The sequence below is a fragment of the Zychaea mexicana genome (assembly GCF_025766255.1).
Source record: "Zychaea mexicana strain RSA 1403 chromosome Unknown BDB00scaffold_76, whole genome shotgun sequence".
NCBI classification, from domain to species: domain Eukaryota; kingdom Fungi; phylum Mucoromycota; class Mucoromycetes; order Mucorales; family Lichtheimiaceae; genus Zychaea; species Zychaea mexicana.
The window spans coordinates 204,853-221,499 of NW_026516739.1; the positions used below are offsets into that span (position 1 = coordinate 204,853).

Consider the following 16,647-nt stretch of genomic DNA (forward strand, 5'->3'; position numbering starts at 1 on the left):
TTTGCCCGACCCTACTGGAGAGGCTTGATTGCACATGTAATTGTATTTACTCTCAGCTACGAAAACAATAACATTTTAAAGGGCTCAATCTATTCATAGAAACTTTGGCTTTACTGATAGCATCCATTGGTTGTACATAGCTAAACAGGAAAAAGGGTAAAATAGATTTTGCCAGCTGCATACACAGAAAAGAATAGACGAATGTAGCGTAGTGGTACAAGAATTATACTACAGACTAACAAACAAAGAAATTATTTGCATGACCGGGCCTTGTTTCCACGGACAGCCTAAAGAAAAAGGGCTCTTCATGATCATTTTTCCTGACCCATTCGAAGCATCAACGAAATTGCTTTTATTGTACGTAGATTTGTGCGGTGTAGATTAAACAATAGCAAAAGTACATAGATAAAGTGCTATTTTATGACGAATCAACAATTTATCAAAGCAACAAAAAAATCGCAGCTACAATATACATGTAGAAAACAAAGGAGATAAGCGGCAATGTGTATGCACATACAACTGTGACTTATATTGGTATAAATGACAGTGGTGGTAATTGCAACTTAGAATATACTACTTGATAACAGTCGCATTTGGGTTGTCTGCTCCAAATCGGTGGAGTCGGGCAAAAGTAGCTAGCTTCGGCCGCTCTGAACGCTTATGATTCGGAATCCATTGTTCGCGTTGGTCGTTGCTTATACTGTATTGAGCCGAATTAGGAAAGCTTCCCGCTCCTGTCCTTGTAACTTGTCATTGAGACCATAAACCTCGTACAAAACTCGGCGCAATTTGTGATAGTCCAAGGAGTGCAATGTCGGCGAGGGTTTTGCGTTGTCTGCATCATAGCGCGGGTTCTTCAATTCTCTGAAAGAACTTCTGAATCGGTCTTCAGCAATCCCACAACGAAGAAAATACTATTTACAGTATAGAGCAGCAGAATAGCAGTGAGTCCAAATACTGATACCATTATAGAATCGCTGCCGACACGCCTTACCACATTGCTGCTTCTTTCTACCTTTATGCTTAATATCTTCTTCCTTTACTAAAGTAAGTTCTTTCCAGAAAATTGCCAACTTGCCTCGCCTAGACTAATAAAATGGTTCCAAAGAAGAAAGAAGACAAAATAATTGTCATCAACTGCTGAAACAATAAATAATGTCGCTTCTTGCACTTTCACATGACAAAGCGAAAAACCAGACCCACGAATTATGCAAGAACCGCCATAGAATCTTGAAAGAGCTTTCAATCTGTCAATCCCTCCTACATACACATATCAACGTATTTTTTTGTAGCAATGTGGTAATGTTTCTTTTAATGTTTTAGAACTAGTAGCCTTCAAAGTGAGGATATACGTGCAACATGAAAATGCGTTTGTTTTATGTATTAAGAAAGAGTATTCATTTCATATAAAGCAGAAATTTTTGATTTTTCACACTTCCGCGTCATCGTTATTGTTGGCATAATGGATATAGCAGTGTTCAAGGAACGAGTCATAGTCTTGCACCTTTCCTTCATGGTACAGCTTAGCAAACGTACTAATGGCTTGCTTCTCTTTTAGATTGTGGTTTGCGATCCAAGCGCTTAGCTGCTTTGGTGTCATGTTAAGTCGATCTCGAGAATTGGCACGCTCTTGACTAGATCTTGGCAGCCGTTTGTTGAGTCCATAGGTTTCATACAGCATTTTGCGCAGTATATATGTTTCTTGTTGCGTATAGTAGCGGCCGCATCGACCTGCTCTGTAACGTTGCAAAGGTGTTATGTTGCTGCTGCTTCCTTCATCGTTGTTGTTGCTGTTGCTCTCCATGGGCATTGGTAATGTTGGCAGCAGATTCTTTTCTTGCTGTGTAACTTGAGGCATTGCATCCTTCAGCTGTTGCTTCTGTTGCCGCCCGTATAAACAGAAGAGGTAATAAGATAAAGTTACAGGAATAATCGCAGAATGGAAACAGTCATTTATCAAGCACTCAATCTCGTGTTACATACTTTGATCTTGTGTAGTGCATATATAGCGCCAACAGCAAGTACAAAGACAATAATGATTGCTGATACAATTATGGTGCACACATTCGGAAATACACTTCCCATATCTGCGCAATCGTTTTTTTCAAAGAAGAAAGAAAACCAATAAAATTGAGAGAATTCATTCACAGTAGCGGGACAAAGAAGCAGATACGGACAATGAGACCGTGCAATCAATGCGTACTATGTGACATCATCTTTTTCAGAACGCGAAGCTGGTTCTCCTTTTTGTTAGTTTCGTGAAAAGCAACATGGCTATCTGTCTGCCACTCTGCTGCTGCTGGTGATAGGCATGTGATTTGCCTGCGCATAGTAAGGCTTCGCGCTATAAAAGTATATTACTTGCCGCAAACCAAAACTGTACTAGCCTTTACGTTACAAACCACCATCAGAATAGTGGCCAATTTGTTTCGATAACTTTTACTGCCTGTCGACAGCTAAACTGTTACTGCTGTAGTCATTGCTTCCGAATATTTACAAAGAACGTATGCAAACATAGAATCCACAGTTTAAATCCAATGATGTTGGCCGGTTCATTACGGCTGCACGCTCGTGGGATTTGCTTGCATCTATTAAAGATTCTGCTGCGGTGTGTCATTCATTGGAAGACAAGAGCACAGCTGCCTGTGAAACTATCAATTGTCTGTTACATAATTTTGATTGCCGGCATGTCACTAATGGAGCTTCAATCTCCTCCTCCTCCTCCTCAGAAACCATCAAATTTCTTGGAAGGCATACTGCTAATACTTATGGGCATCGACTTACATGTGCGACTCACTATTTTGTTGACACTGTACATGTACAGAAATAAGTACAGCTAAACATGGTCTTAAACACTGCATCATAAATATAAATATGCCCAAGCAGCTGTAGCAGATGTTGCGGTCGTTGTCCGCCTTTATTATTATGCGCCTAATTTGACTCCAAAATCACAACGAAACTCGGAGGTCCTGAAAAATGTAGTGCTTTCTGCGCATATACGTATAAAAAGTTTTCTAAGGAACAATCACAAACTCGACAGTGAAGGGTATTAGTAATGTAGTAATCTTAACGTCCTCGCAAAAGCCATATTGCATAAATTTTGAAAACCAACTGATCCTGTTGTCAACATTTGATGTAAGTTATTTACCCTACATATTAACAGTTGTTCGCTAATGATAAACATAGTGCTACAGTCCAAAACCTATGGCGACCTGTGTCTATTTGATAAGTAGATGTCAATGACATTTGGCTCATCATGATAGAAGAAGAGCAAGCATCCTTACAGTGTGACCTAGCTACGTTGAACTTATTATATAAGCTCTATCATATATGGCTCCATCTTGAAGAAGAAACGTCTACAATTCGTTGGTCTTTCTGCTACTGATATTGGCTCTCTTGTAGCCATTGCTCTTCATAAAATATCTTGCTAAATTTTAATCCTGTTTTATAAAAAAGTTGAGAGTTATTGGTACGCTATTAAATTCAATGGATAAAGTATATATTCCAGTTTACATCTCCTTATTGTGAAATAGAATGGCTCTACCATGTTTACTACATAGACAGAATCATTGAAGGCACGCAATTCACTGCTCTATTGAAGAGCTAAAACTTGCAATGCAATTTTTTGATGAGGGCTATCGCTAGACATGCGACGAATAAGCATAAGAAGAGAGAAGTCAACCCCAGACATCTGCTGGCCTATAAAGCGCTTCGATTGGACATTGACGCAACGCAACCATATGTGTGGGTAGGACTGACGAGGCATTCGACTTTTTTTCCTGCTTCAACACACGTCTTCTTTCTTCCTTCTCACTCTCTCTTCTCTGTTCAAAGAATTTTAAATCCTTTTTGTACTCACGCGCCGTATGCAGTACAGTGCAGCAATCATAACAACTATGAGTAACAACAATCTAGAATCACCCCAAACTTCTACTTCCTCCGATGCCAGTTCTGTGTCTCCACCGTTGCTAATGTCCAAAAGCCCAGTAACACGGCACAGTTTGACACGTATCGTCAAAGCCCAAATTATTTTATTGGCATCCAATTTAACGGAAGCTAATTACTCCACAATATGCGTTGAAATCATAACGGTAAAAATTAAAGCCTTTTGTTAGAAGATAAGGTGAAAAGGGGGAAAAAGTGTAGAGCTGGTGTGTGACATAGTAGTTCGGGGGGCATTATTGAAATCCAACCCGATTTCGTTGTTGCGTGAACTTAAAGCATATTCTCTTTCAACTTTTTTACCTTCTGCGTTTCCCTCAGCTAATCGATACCTACGGTGCAGTTATTCGCCGGCATCTAATACGGTTTCTACTCGTTGACATTTTCAAAAAAGACGCCAACTCTTCTGGGAAGCAAACCAACAACACTCCACTACTCTACTTGCTACTCAAGGATATTGTTATCACTACTGGCAGCAACACCAACACCCTGGGTAGTACTGTTAATCCTTCAAGTGACGACAAGAATCATAGCAACAACAATCAACAGCAATTGGAACTACCGTTTGTTACGTTTGCCGAAACGCTTTGCTGCTTTTGTAAATCGGATTCAGCTCCACTGGTTGTTGACCTTGAATATCTTTATACTAAACTTGGTCTGGACGCATTTCAACGTTTTGCGTTGTCATCGTTACTGTTGTTAAGTTTATCTTTCGAAAACCAACAAAACCAACAACAACACATATCTGATCAAGGTAAGAAGAAGAAAACAGACAAAGATGGAATTGTTTTCTGATTATGTGAGTACATGAACTAAACATTGGCTCACTTAATATGTAGCAAAAGCATTAGCTTCGCGCGATTTTAAACACGTCATTGACTACCAGCAACAGCAACTACATCCTAATAACAACACCACCTTTGACGAAAAAGTAATCACTTGGTGCATAGACTCAATTAAAAAAAGTGTCACTGCTGGATTCGGCCTTTTCAACTATCAAGATATCCAACTGTTTGCAGCCGTTCTTCCAAAGTATTGTAACGATAAATCGATCTGTAAAAGGATACAACAACAACTGTCTATTGATCCCAACATGGCAGAGTAAGTGTTCGTTTTCTCATTATTGCATTCCGACAAATAAATACACGCGATATCGTGTATTCTCTGTATTATCCGTGATGATGATGTTAATTTCTCTCTTTCTCTCCGTTTTCCGCATTGCTCTTGATCGGAAAGAAATGACGATGTCGATGCTAGGGAAAGCGTGATCAGTAAAAAAATGTTGGAAGCTGGCTATGAATGCTGTAGCACCACGGACGCATTACGCGAACTACTGGCCAATATTGACCAAAGGATCGAGGAAAAAGATGTGGCAGTAGCCATAGGCTGCATGGCACGAACGTATACCAACATGAGTGGCATTGGAAACGGATCACCATCTGGATCCAATTGGAACGTGGAGAACTTCGTAACAGTTATGAAAGAACTTGTACGTTTACAACTTGTTTATACTGTTTCTGGAGAAGAAAGAAGATAGAAAGACTGACATGTATGGTTGTTCAGGCTCCATCATTGGACTGGGACAAGGTTATCGAATGTCTGGACTATGCACATTTCTTCGTATATGATGCACAGGGATTGGATATTATTGTGCGCGCATGGAAGAACAGTCCAAAGGTAAAGTAATGAATTTGGCATGCCCGATTGCATATTCCCTTCCAACATGTTTCCACGTATCTCTTCGCCTCCATTTCACTCATTCTAGTGTGAAAACCTGTATTAGGGTGGAGAATCATTTCCCGCTAACAAGTTTTTCGGCAAATGGAGGAATTTGAAAGGACAATTGAGCGCATTATACCAAATGGCCAATGCTTCCGCGGACGTACTTAGTCTAGTGGCATGTTCGGAGCGAAAGGTGATCGAATTGGACGATTTTGCCAATTCTGGACCTCACGTGCGTACGCAGGCAGTGCAGCTTTACAACGAGCAGCTGAACTCGTTGGATCTCTTTGAATGTGTTCTCGATCTTTCTGAAACTGCCGTAGTGGATGATGTTAAGGTTTTCATGGAGATGATGGTGAACAAGTGCCCTGAACTGGTATTTCTAGGATTTATCCAAGCAAAGGTACATATTTTGTGAGGGGAACCACGAGAGAGGAATGTGCTTGTGCAACGTTCAAGATCGATGACTTACCAGAATATATCTATTGTGGGCTCTAAAATCTGGGAACACATCCTCTGACGTAACACAGGCTGTGAAAACTGTGTATCAAAAAGATATTCTGGGTCGTCTCCTGTTGATCTATTTAAACGGAAACGCAAGCAGTCCCTTGGTACTCAAGAAACTCTGGCTGGTGAACCCAGATTTCCTCGACAAGAGCATGCTCGAAATGTATGGCAGCGATGCCACGTCACTGTCGCGTATATTGGATATTACGCATGAACTAAAGGTAATTTTCGAACGACCAGTAAGAAATGACGATACTGAGTATATGGCTAGCTACTATCGCGTATGCTCGATATCCAACCCTTCTTCTTCTCCATAGACTTGGCTGCGCTTGCTTCCCGTCGCGAGTTTCTCAACTTGGAAAAATGGTTGCAGGAAAAAATCGCAGAGCACAAGGATCTTTTTATCCATACGTGCCTGAGATTCCTCACCCAAAAATTAGCTGCTGAAGTCTCAAGACAGGAAGCAAATATGGCCCCGTCTACCGTACCATTATCTCCCGAGGTAATCGGTGTATTTTTAAAAGTACTATCTGACAGGTATGTATCTAGGTGCACTAATTTTTGTGGATTAATGCACTTGCGAGTGTATTACATGACTGTGGATGATTGAGTAATGTCTAATTCACCGTAATTGCAGTCCTATCAGCCCTCAGAATGCCGAGTTATTAAAAGAGGTGCAGGCAGTCAGTCTAAAAACGTATCCAAAATTGATGAACATCCGTGGGACATCCGACAATGTTTCGACAGGCGCTGGAGAAATCTCATTCAAGCCAGATGTAGAAGAAGAAGCCAACTCATACTACGAACGGATTTACAGCGGAAGCATGTCGATCGATCAAATGGTCGAACGTCTGAAAATGTTCAGTCAGTCGAAAAACGCACGAGAGCAAGACATATTTGCATGCATGATCCACAATTTGTTTGACGAATATCACTTCTTCCCAAAGTATCCGGATAAAGAACTATCGATTACTAGCGTACTGTTTGGCGCTCTGGTACAACACCACCTCGTATCTTTCGTCCCTCTTGGAATCGCCTTAAGATGTGTTTTGGACGCAATACGAAACCCAATCGGCTCGAAAATGTTCAACTTTGGCGTCCAAGCGTTATCGCAATTTCAGTCACGGCTGCCTGAATGGCCGCAGTATTGCGTTCATCTGCTACAAATCCCCCAGTTACAACAAGCGAACCCAGAACTAGTACGGCTTGTCAGCTCTTCTTTGCAACAAGCCCAGCTTCAGCAAGGAAGTGACACACTACCACAAGATATACCTGGACAACCGAGTTTTCCACCTTTGAGCAGGATGGATGGACAACTTTCGACGCCACCGGCGCTTGCAGCAACAGCAGCAGCAGCCAGTTTACCGGTCGATCATTCTGCTTTTACTGCTATACACGTTCCTGAAATCTCCAGCTCAGATGATGACACTCCGTATGAGACGCCTGCGGAAAGTATCCAGGACAAAATCTTGTTTATCATTAACAACATCGCACGCAACAATTTGAAAGAGAAGACGACAGAGTTGATTAAGCTGCTCGACAAGACCGCGTATCAATGGTTCAGCAATTACTTGGTGGTCAAACGAGTGAGCCTTGAACCAAATTATCATGAACTCTACCTGTTGGTGATGGATACAGTCAACAGTAGTATGCTGTATCAAAACGTTTTGCGCGAAACATATGCCAACATTCAAATTCTTCTCAACTCGGAGAAGACTGTCACTTCTTCGTCCGAGCGAAGTTTATTAAAAAACCTTGGCTCATGGCTAGGTGGACTGACGCTTGCAAGAAACAAGCCTATCAGACATAAAAACATCGCGTTCAAGGTAATATTTTCTTTCTTTAGCATTAATATCCCAAAGGATTGTTAATGACTGAGAAATGAACGTCGAATAGGATCTGCTATTAGAAGGCTTTGACAGTAACCGGCTTATTGTGGTGATTCCATTTGTGTGCAAGGTCTTGGAACAATGCACCAAGAGCGTTGTATTCAAACCGCCCAACCCGTGGTTGATGGCTATCCTCAAGCTGTTGGTAGAGCTTTATCAGTTTGCCGAGCTCAAGTTGAATCTCAGGTTTGAAATAGAAGTGCTATGCAAGGGTTTATCGCTTGAACTTGGAGGTAAAGATTGTGCATTTTAAACGGATTTAGTGCTCGAAGAATAGCAAGTTTGGGAAGATTAGTGGGCTAACCATGATCTTTAATCGTGCTTTTAGATATTGAGCCTACGTCTATAATGAAGAGCGGACGGAATAAAGACCAGATGAACAAGAATTCACTCATGGAAGCATTCGGCCGCACTGCTACCGGTGCCCAACTCAATATGACAGGCAAATCCCCAGATCCAAACGCATTGCTCCAAGCGTCTGCTTTGGAAGCTGGTACTGGTGCGGGTTTGGACGAGCAAATGGTATTGCCTAATATCGCGCCTTATCTCGTATTCAATCCACAAATCATTCTCTATTCGACACAGCCTGCTGCGAAACGTTGGGTATTGCAAGCGATCACACAATCGATTCGTGAAGTGAGTATCCCATTATTTAGCAAACGAAATATGTATGTCTCTTAATGCCTAAAGATTGTATCCACTAAACTGCTATTACTGGTGCTTTTCTGATTGCCAGATAATCGAGCCTGTTGTCGAGCGCTCAGTTGCTATTGCGGCAGTATCTACACGAGAACTTGTCGCCAAGGACTTCGCTGTAGAGAGTGATGAAAATAAGATGCGTAATGCTGCACATCTAATGGGTCAAAACTTGGCTGGCAGCTTAGCTATGGTGACGTGCAAGGAGCCATTACGCCTGAGTATGGCAACCAACCTTCGTGCTATATTTATGGCAAACGGTTTAACTGACGTAAGATTCGTAAAAATTGATAATCATACGAGAAAGACGTGCAAAAGCTAAGCTATATGTCCATATCTGATATAGACTTTGGCCGAACAAGCAGTGTTAATCACTGTATCAGATAACTTGGATTTGGTTTGTGCCGTGATTGAAAAGGTTGCCATGGAAAAAGTCACTGATGAGATCGACGACCTCTTAATGAACGCTTATGCCAGTCGCAAAAAGCATCGCGAGCAAGCCCCGGGCCAACCCTATTTTGACATGGACATATTTGCAATGACACGGTACCCTTCATCACTACCAGAGCCTTTACGGGCAAAGCCCAGTGGTCTGCAGCCAGCACAGCTTCGTGTGTACGAAGACTTTGCCCGCATCCCGCGAGCCGTTCCGCAAGCCGGTATGCAGACTCTTGAGAGTGAGCGCACGCCCAAGATGTCCCGTCCAGAAGCGGCCTTTTCGTATGGGTACAACGCTGGTGCAGGTGGACCCATGAGCGTCAACGCAGGCTATGACACAGCGGCGGTAGCAGCAGCAACAGCTACTCCTATACAACAACAGCAGCAACAGGCAACGGCACACCAAATATTAGAGCGATTCACACAATACCTCGCCGAGCTGGAAAAGCTGGCCAGTCATGCCAATGTGTCAAGCTTCGCCGCTTTGCCACCCATGCATGATATCCGTATGATTATTCGTCAAGTTCCAATGCTGGCATTGTCGAGCTTTGATAAGGTTGAAGCTGCCCGTGCCTTTGCACAAAAGGTAGTCTCTGTACTGTACAAGAGCGAGACGCAGCTTGCAAGAGAGATGTACGTTGTAGTCTTGGAACGCCTATGCGAAGTGTCTCCCAATGTTGGTACGCTGGTGACGTACTGGCTGACCCATGTCGACGACGAGCGCAAATACAATGTGCCAGTGACCGTTGCACTGATCAAAGCCGGCCTGATCAATCTTGCAGAGCAAGACCAGGAGCTTGGGTTCTTAATCGGCAGTGGACGAACGTCAGCAATCGAGTTTACGGCAGTACTTATCCATACATGCATTTTCGACGAACATATTGCTACTCCTCAGGATTTCTTCAACTCGTTGGAAGCTCTGAGTGGGCTCCGTGGCAAGGTACCCGAGAGCGTGCTAGGTTTGATGGGCGATATTCGCGATGCCGCGCAGCAGGCAGGGCAAGATGCCGTGCCAAATGAAGAAGGAGGTGCCCACGACCAGCTTCAATATCTGTTTGCAGAATGGGTTCGACTTTATCAACATCCTTCGACAACCGACAAGGCACAGAAAGCATTTCTCACACAACTCTCACAACAAACCGTCTTAAACAGTGAAGACATGTCATCGCTGTTTTTCCGCGTATGTGTCGAAATGTCTATCGATCGCGTCGTCAAGTACAAGCAGATCCCTGGCCAGACTCCTGGCGCCGCATACCAGCTCATCGATGCCTTCTCTAAACTTGTGGTCGGCTTGATTAAGCTTCCCGTCGAAAGTGCCAGCACCAGTAGTGGCAGTAATGCCATCAGGGTCAGCCAGTTCTCTAAAGTACTCTCTGTGATCGTCTTGGTTTTGGCACAACACCATGAGCAGAACAGGCGCCAGTTCAATCAGCGACCGTTTTTGCGCTTGTTCACTTGCTTGTTGAGCGATTTGCATTCGTCAGAGCAGCAGCTGCAGTCAGTATATCTACCCGTCTTGACTGCACTTAGCAACACATTCCATACGCTGCAGCCATCCTATTTCCCTGGTTTCACGTTTGCTTGGTTGCAGTTAGTTTCACACAGACTGTTTATGCCAAAGCTATTATTAACAGAAAACCAAAAGGTAAAAGAGAAGAGCAACAAGTTAATAAGGGCATCATCATACTAACTTTACGATGACGAATACAAATAAATACAGGGCTGGCCTGCGTTCCAACGATTACTTATCTGTCTATTCCAATTCCTGGTCCCATTCTTGCGTGATGTAGAGTTAAGGGACACCACCCGGATGCTGTATCGGGGCACACTGCGTATCCTGCTAGTCCTGCTACATGATTTTCCAGAGTTTTTATGCGATTATCACTTTAGCTTCTGCGATGTGATACCGTCATCTTGCATACAGCTGCGTAACCTTATTCTGAGTGCGTTCCCGCGCAACATGCGATTGCCTGACCCATTCACGCCGAATCTCAAGGTTGATTTATTACCAGAAATCCAGCAGCCGCCCCGGATACTATCGGATTATGTGAGTCCGTTAATGGCGGGAAATTTCAAGCAGGAGATCGATCAGTTCCTGGAAACCCACGATGCCGGTGATAGCAACAGCAGCACCCCCAAAGAAGCATTCTTGGTCGGTCTTGTCAAGCAATTGGAGCTGGGCTCGTCATCACAACAGCAATACCAAAGTGAAGCCTCTTCCAAATACAATGTTCCCAAGATGAACGCTCTGGTGTTTTATGTTGGAGTCACTGGTGCTACTCGATCCATCCCTGTACATCAAGGCGCACCAATGAAAGTATACCAGTATCTTTTGGACAAGCTTGATCCAGAAGGTAAGGAACATTGCGTCTTCATAAGAAAGGTCGCCGTGCATCATCCATCGACAATTGTACCAATTACATCCATATCTATAGGTCGTTATGTATTCCTGAGCGCCATTGCCAATCAGCTGCGGTATCCCAACAGTCATACTCATTACTTTAGCTGCGTATTACTCTATCTGTTTGCCGAGAGTGACCAGGAGCTGGTGAAGGAGCAGATAACCCGTGTCCTTTTGGAACGTTTGATCGTGAACCGGCCTCACCCGTGGGGGTTGTTGATTACATTCATCGAGTTAATCAAGAACCCTCGATACAACTTTTGGAACCATGCATTCACACGTTGCGCAACTGATATCGAACGGTTGTTTGAAAGTGTCTCAAGGTAAGGTGTTTATTTTTGTATCTCAAACAGTGAGACCGTGTGAGTGTGAGAGCGCGAGAGAAAGGTTTATTGCATGATAGTTGTTTCTTGACTATATCAGATCATATGGACTATATATTCTACATTGAGAGAATTTTATAACTGATTTCTTATCCAATTTACAGATCCATTAATCAAATTTAGAGAGATGATGATGTACTATAGTTCTTCACACACAAAAAGAGTAATATCTCGTGTATAAAAAACAAAGCAAAACTCTAATAAAAGAGCACACATCCCATTACCCAAAAACACACGTCGTTGATGTCATTACCTTATCATTGTTGTCCAGATAATCATTCATTAATAATGGTGAGAAGGGGGACTGCAAGGAAGGGGGTCAGGCGAGGAGAATGGAAGAGAAGAATAACAGAGATTAGAATATGATGGTTATATAGCATTTCAATTCTAACGGCGTAAAGAAAAAAGACAGTATACAATCACACATGGACGAATCTTGTTACTGTCCCAGGCCGGGCTGAACTTGAAGAGCCAGAGTGTGGCACACTGCTCGAAATCTCAAAAGGGGATTTCTACTTTACCATCAGCCAAGTGTGCTGGTATGTGTGAACAGAGTGAAAAGGCATGGGCCTCGGGCCAAGAGAACGCAATTATCCGACTTCTGCATTTCCGCGGTCCTTGCCGATTACTGGTTAGAAGACCCCCAAAGCCGAAATGTCCACGCTTAGCTGAGATGCTTATGTATTGTGTGTGCTGCTATATCATGGCTATCATCATGAATCATTAGCCCGTCCTTCCCCCCACTTCCCATCCACGGTTTTAACTGCTTAAATGGAATACAAATGTAAGCAGTGCAGTGAAGAAACATAGACACACAGGGATGCGACCCCATCATCAGCACCAGCACCAGCAGCAAGACCAATAGAAGCAGGCAGCAATAGTAGCCTATCCCCTTTAAATCACAAAAGCACATTGTGATATTGACTGTTATATATTACGGCCTCTTTTCTGTTTTTTTTTGTCGCAGTATAAACGAAGGAAAGGTGAGAGAAAGTGACTGAGTGTGATCGATTAGAATGATGGGGGAGAGCAAAGTAAGAGCTAGTAAGAAAACCAACAATATGGGAGATCCCTTTTCTTATATACTTTCCCTTTTTGCTCACTCCTTGGCTTCCTGCTTTTTTTTCTGCGTTTCTGCTTTCTTTCCCTTTCTACTACTGGTTTGTATATACTCTGGGACAACCACTCTTGTATGACCAGTTGCTCGCAACAATGTCACCAACACAAGCGCCGTCGACGACGCCGACGCCGGACACATCTTTCACAATTACTGTTGCTGGTACTGATGCTGTCGCTGCTTCTCCGTTAGCGCAGTCGGATGTCTATCTCAGCTACTTGCCTGTCATTGTTATTTGTGTAGCCTCGCTCTACATTTCAGTGTACATACTGCGATGTATTTACTGGCATTATCGACGTCGAAGAAAGCGTCAATTATGGTTAGAGCGTGGCCGCTTACGCTTATTATGGATGGAAGCAACCGCCCGACATGAGGAAAAACAGCAGCAATCGGAAAAGACAACATATCAAGATCTACCAGCTAACAGCATGTCACCTCAACCTCCTCCGCCAGCCTCAACAGTAATGTCATCAAAGGTACTACCAAGACCAGCATCATACCCAAGCCATAGTAACCCATCAAGTCTCACCACAATCCCCTTCTCCAACATAACGTCTGGCTCTTCCACTTCCTCGTCTTACTCTTATATCCTGACGACGCCAGGCTCCACAGTATCAAAATCCCATGCATCCCCAGTAATCGGCAGCACCTCAACAGCGGCAAGAGGGGGTCCACGTCCACATTCTGTCATGGGGACAACCTCTGCACGATCAACATGTTTTAATTCGGCTACTACCCTGGCTGCGTCATCAACATCATCACAAACTCCTGCTTCCTTGTCACAACAGTGCCACAGCGTCCTGTCTAAAACCAACATATCTAATACTATCGCTACAGCATCAAAATCCACGGCAGCAATGAAGAAATGGCGATATCGGACACAGAACAAAAAAAGGCGACGGTGGCTGATATGGCAATGGAGTGTAGCAATGGGCTATTGTCGTTACAGTCATGCAAGTCGGTTAGAGCATGTTGTACAGCAGCTTCAACAAGCGCGAGAACAACAGCACCAAGACGGAACAAAAGAAAAAGACGAGAGGGCATCACCCTCAACCTCAACCTCATCACCAGCATCTATCATAACTTAATACTGTAATATTTTCTCTTTGTAACTTTCTTTTTGATTTTGTGTTTATCATTTTCTCCTTTCCACTGTGTTGCTTCTGCGGGTATCTACAGTAGCACGTTACCGACAGACCGCTGTTAGGTTTAGTAATTATAAATAAATCATGCAAATTTGACCATTACAAGGAAATGGGGTTTTTGCATGGTGTGCTATTAGCTACATATCAGTCTTAATCCTTTTACCGAAACCATGCTTCTAAGCACGAACAACCAACAATATCAACACTGCACGATATCGCAATTGCGCTATAGATTTTTTAAATGCAAAGTGTATCTGATATGATACAGCCAATTTATATCGATGTGAATGCATAAAGGTGTAACTGTCTATAAATGCTACTTACTATCATGGTGAGCGGTTTCACACGTCGAGTGAAGGCCGTTTCGATGCTTAGTGTAGTGAATACCTTGATACATTATGTATTCAGCGTGTTTAAAGCGATGTCACTTCTCAGATGATGAAGGATTTGAAGTGAGCTTCATATCGTGTTAATGATGTTTATCCCCTTAAGCCTTTCCTCGATGCGCTACCCGTCTACTCACAAAGTCATACATTCACTGTAAAGTAAAGTATCTGATCTGGAGGGGCACACACCTCGGCGCGTCATAAACGTGAGAGAGTAATCTGATTGGGTAGAATGAACTGGCTCAAATGCCGCATAGCATGTCTTAACCGCGCGGCCGCATTAATCATGCCGCTCTTCTTCCTCCTCGTCAACTTTTCTAAACCAAGGCTATTCAATGTGAGTATCACTGGAACGAACACCCCAGGCCCAAATTATTTGCCCATATTCGGACGCCGTACGGGCCTCTACAAGCTCTACGGAACATACCCTGTGGCCTCTGCGGTGTCACGCCGTGCACACCGTAGAAATTATAGTATGCTCAGCCTACCATAGCACCAGCTTTCTCCCTTCTTTTTCTCAGAATAATTCTCACTACATTGCGTCCTCCATTTCGACACTGAGCAACCAGGAACCCCAACCAGAGCAGTCAAATGCTTCCAGCAACAAATATTACCGCCCTAAGAGAACCAAAAAGTGGTCCACTTGGAACGCGTTAACTTACTTCCTTTCTCAAAATAGCACTGACAAAGAGCGAGAAGGTTTGCTATTTTGTATATAGGTAAAATGAAAATTTTTACTTATCTAGTATATAGAATGGGAAGATATTATCAGACAGTATAACGATGGAGAGTTGACAACGACAATTGCTCAACTGGCTGCGATCTGTGCTCGCATGAACGAGGAGCACCAGAAAAAGCTTGAAGAGAAGGTTAAGCGCATGAACCATATGATGGAGCAACCGGCTCCTATGGAACTAGATGTTCGTCAGCAGCTTGGGAGAGCTTTCAGACGCGAGAACATGTCGGTTAACCACCGTGCTAGCGTGGTCATGGGATGGAATGTCGGCACGCTCATGTCTCCCCAGTTTGAGACCGATTGGATGCTTACTACACCTATAGTCTCATCTAGTATGTAAAGTAGTAAATCTGTTTCTTAGAAATGCTCATATTCAAGGTTCTAATACCAACTATTAAGAGAAAGCTCAGAACGCATTGAATAAGATGGGAGGGCGTCCAAACTTCCATCGACATTGTCAAGGTTAATACTACACTGTGATAGTAACATGTTATTGAGAAAAAGGACTATTTATTTATTGACTTTTCTTAATAACAATCTGTCACTATAGGAACAACAGGCGGTAACTATCGCTAACACATCAATAGCATTGTTAAAAGGAGCTACTAATGTATATTATTCGTTTTCGCCAGGCCCTCGTTTGACCAGAAAGCCTACCAAAAAGAAAAGCACGGTTAAGGACCTCATGATTGAACTCTGTAGTATGTTACAAGCAGTGCCTGCATTGCAGTTATCAATGTATCAATACTTGTTAATGAATGTATGTAGACAACGAAGTCGACAAAAATTTGACAAGGTTTCCGTGGAAAAGTTTCAAGAGGGTGTCAGACGGTGGCATAATTCGCTACAGAAATGAAACATTGGGGTGCGAATTCACGGGTTTTGATTTTGGCGAAAAGGCAGATACTGCTTTGTGCCCGAGTGACATGCCGTATAAGAAATGGTCAGAGCTGTATGATGCCCTTATCAATGGCCAAATTAGTTTGAAAAGCTTTAAATTAAATGGTTTAGCACATTTTAAAAAGCTGCTATTGATAAAAGCGACATATTAGCATCCAATAGGTATGTTAGTTCATTTATTAAATTACAGATCACGATTTTACTGTGGAAGACAGAGTGATCTGCGCTAGGGGACATGTGGTCGTTCCTTGACATGAACAAGGATACTATACATATACAAAGAATATGAGGCCATAACTGAAAAAAACCCGCATAGAACAAAAAGAGTTAGACGGTGTGGTGGTACAGTAGATGGGTAGAGGTGGAGCGAGAATGATGAAATTAT

General features: G+C 43.0%; 5 protein-coding genes across 5 annotated transcripts; 4 read left to right on the forward strand and 1 right to left on the reverse strand.

The window, feature by feature from the left end:
• Positions 1–1,429: 1,429 nt before the first annotated feature.
• BDB00DRAFT_790618 (uncharacterized protein) lies at positions 1,430–1,858 on the reverse strand (the record flags this gene model as incomplete). The annotated part of the gene is made up of 1 exon (XM_053120975.1): positions 1,430–1,858. The coding sequence occupies one exon, from the start codon at positions 1,856–1,858 to the stop codon at positions 1,430–1,432; it is 429 nt and encodes a 142-aa protein (XP_052976385.1).
• Positions 1,859–3,896: 2,038 nt separating this feature from the next.
• BDB00DRAFT_875703 (uncharacterized protein) lies at positions 3,897–5,047 on the forward strand (the record flags this gene model as incomplete). The annotated part of the gene is made up of 3 exons (XM_053127387.1): positions 3,897–4,091; positions 4,264–4,696; positions 4,782–5,047. 3 exons carry the CDS (start codon positions 3,897–3,899, stop codon positions 5,045–5,047), a joined length of 894 nt encoding a protein of 297 aa, XP_052976386.1.
• Positions 5,048–5,066: 19 nt separating this feature from the next.
• On the forward strand, positions 5,067–12,293 carry BDB00DRAFT_839688 (CCR4-Not complex component, Not1-domain-containing protein). Its single transcript, XM_053124720.1, has 13 exons — positions 5,067–5,431; positions 5,506–5,619; positions 5,726–6,067; positions 6,195–6,392; positions 6,443–6,708; positions 6,809–7,997; positions 8,068–8,293; positions 8,389–8,696; positions 8,797–9,027; positions 9,103–10,839; positions 10,915–11,548; positions 11,630–11,918; positions 12,083–12,293. Exons 1-13 carry the CDS (start codon positions 5,222–5,224, stop codon positions 12,099–12,101), a joined length of 5,763 nt encoding a protein of 1,920 aa, XP_052976387.1. The 5' UTR covers positions 5,067–5,221; the 3' UTR covers positions 12,102–12,293.
• Positions 12,294–13,115: 822 nt separating this feature from the next.
• Positions 13,116–14,337, forward strand: BDB00DRAFT_839692 (uncharacterized protein). The gene has a single exon (XM_053124721.1). It carries the CDS (start codon positions 13,191–13,193, stop codon positions 14,181–14,183), a length of 993 nt encoding a protein of 330 aa, XP_052976388.1. The 5' UTR covers positions 13,116–13,190; the 3' UTR covers positions 14,184–14,337.
• Positions 14,338–14,912: 575 nt separating this feature from the next.
• Positions 14,913–15,702, forward strand: BDB00DRAFT_875706 (uncharacterized protein; the record flags this gene model as incomplete). The annotated part of the gene is made up of 2 exons (XM_053127388.1): positions 14,913–15,087; positions 15,380–15,702. 2 exons carry the CDS (start codon positions 14,913–14,915, stop codon positions 15,700–15,702), a joined length of 498 nt encoding a protein of 165 aa, XP_052976389.1.
• Between the last annotated feature and the right edge of the window lie 945 nt (positions 15,703–16,647).

Excerpts from the sequence above, each read along its gene's own strand:
- BDB00DRAFT_839692 (XM_053124721.1), top strand. The coding sequence starts at position 13,191 with ATGTCACCAACACAAGCGCCGTCGACGACGCCGACGCCGGACACATCT.
- BDB00DRAFT_839688 (XM_053124720.1), top strand. The coding sequence starts at position 5,222 with ATGTTGGAAGCTGGCTATGAATGCTGTAGCACCACGGACGCATTACGC. Across the intron at positions 6,709-6,808 it reads TTAAAAGTACTATCTGACAG|TCCTATCAGCCCTCAGAATG; the intron begins GTATGTATCTAG and ends CCGTAATTGCAG. Across the intron at positions 10,840-10,914 it reads TATTAACAGAAAACCAAAAG|GGCTGGCCTGCGTTCCAACG; the intron begins GTAAAAGAGAAG and ends AAATAAATACAG.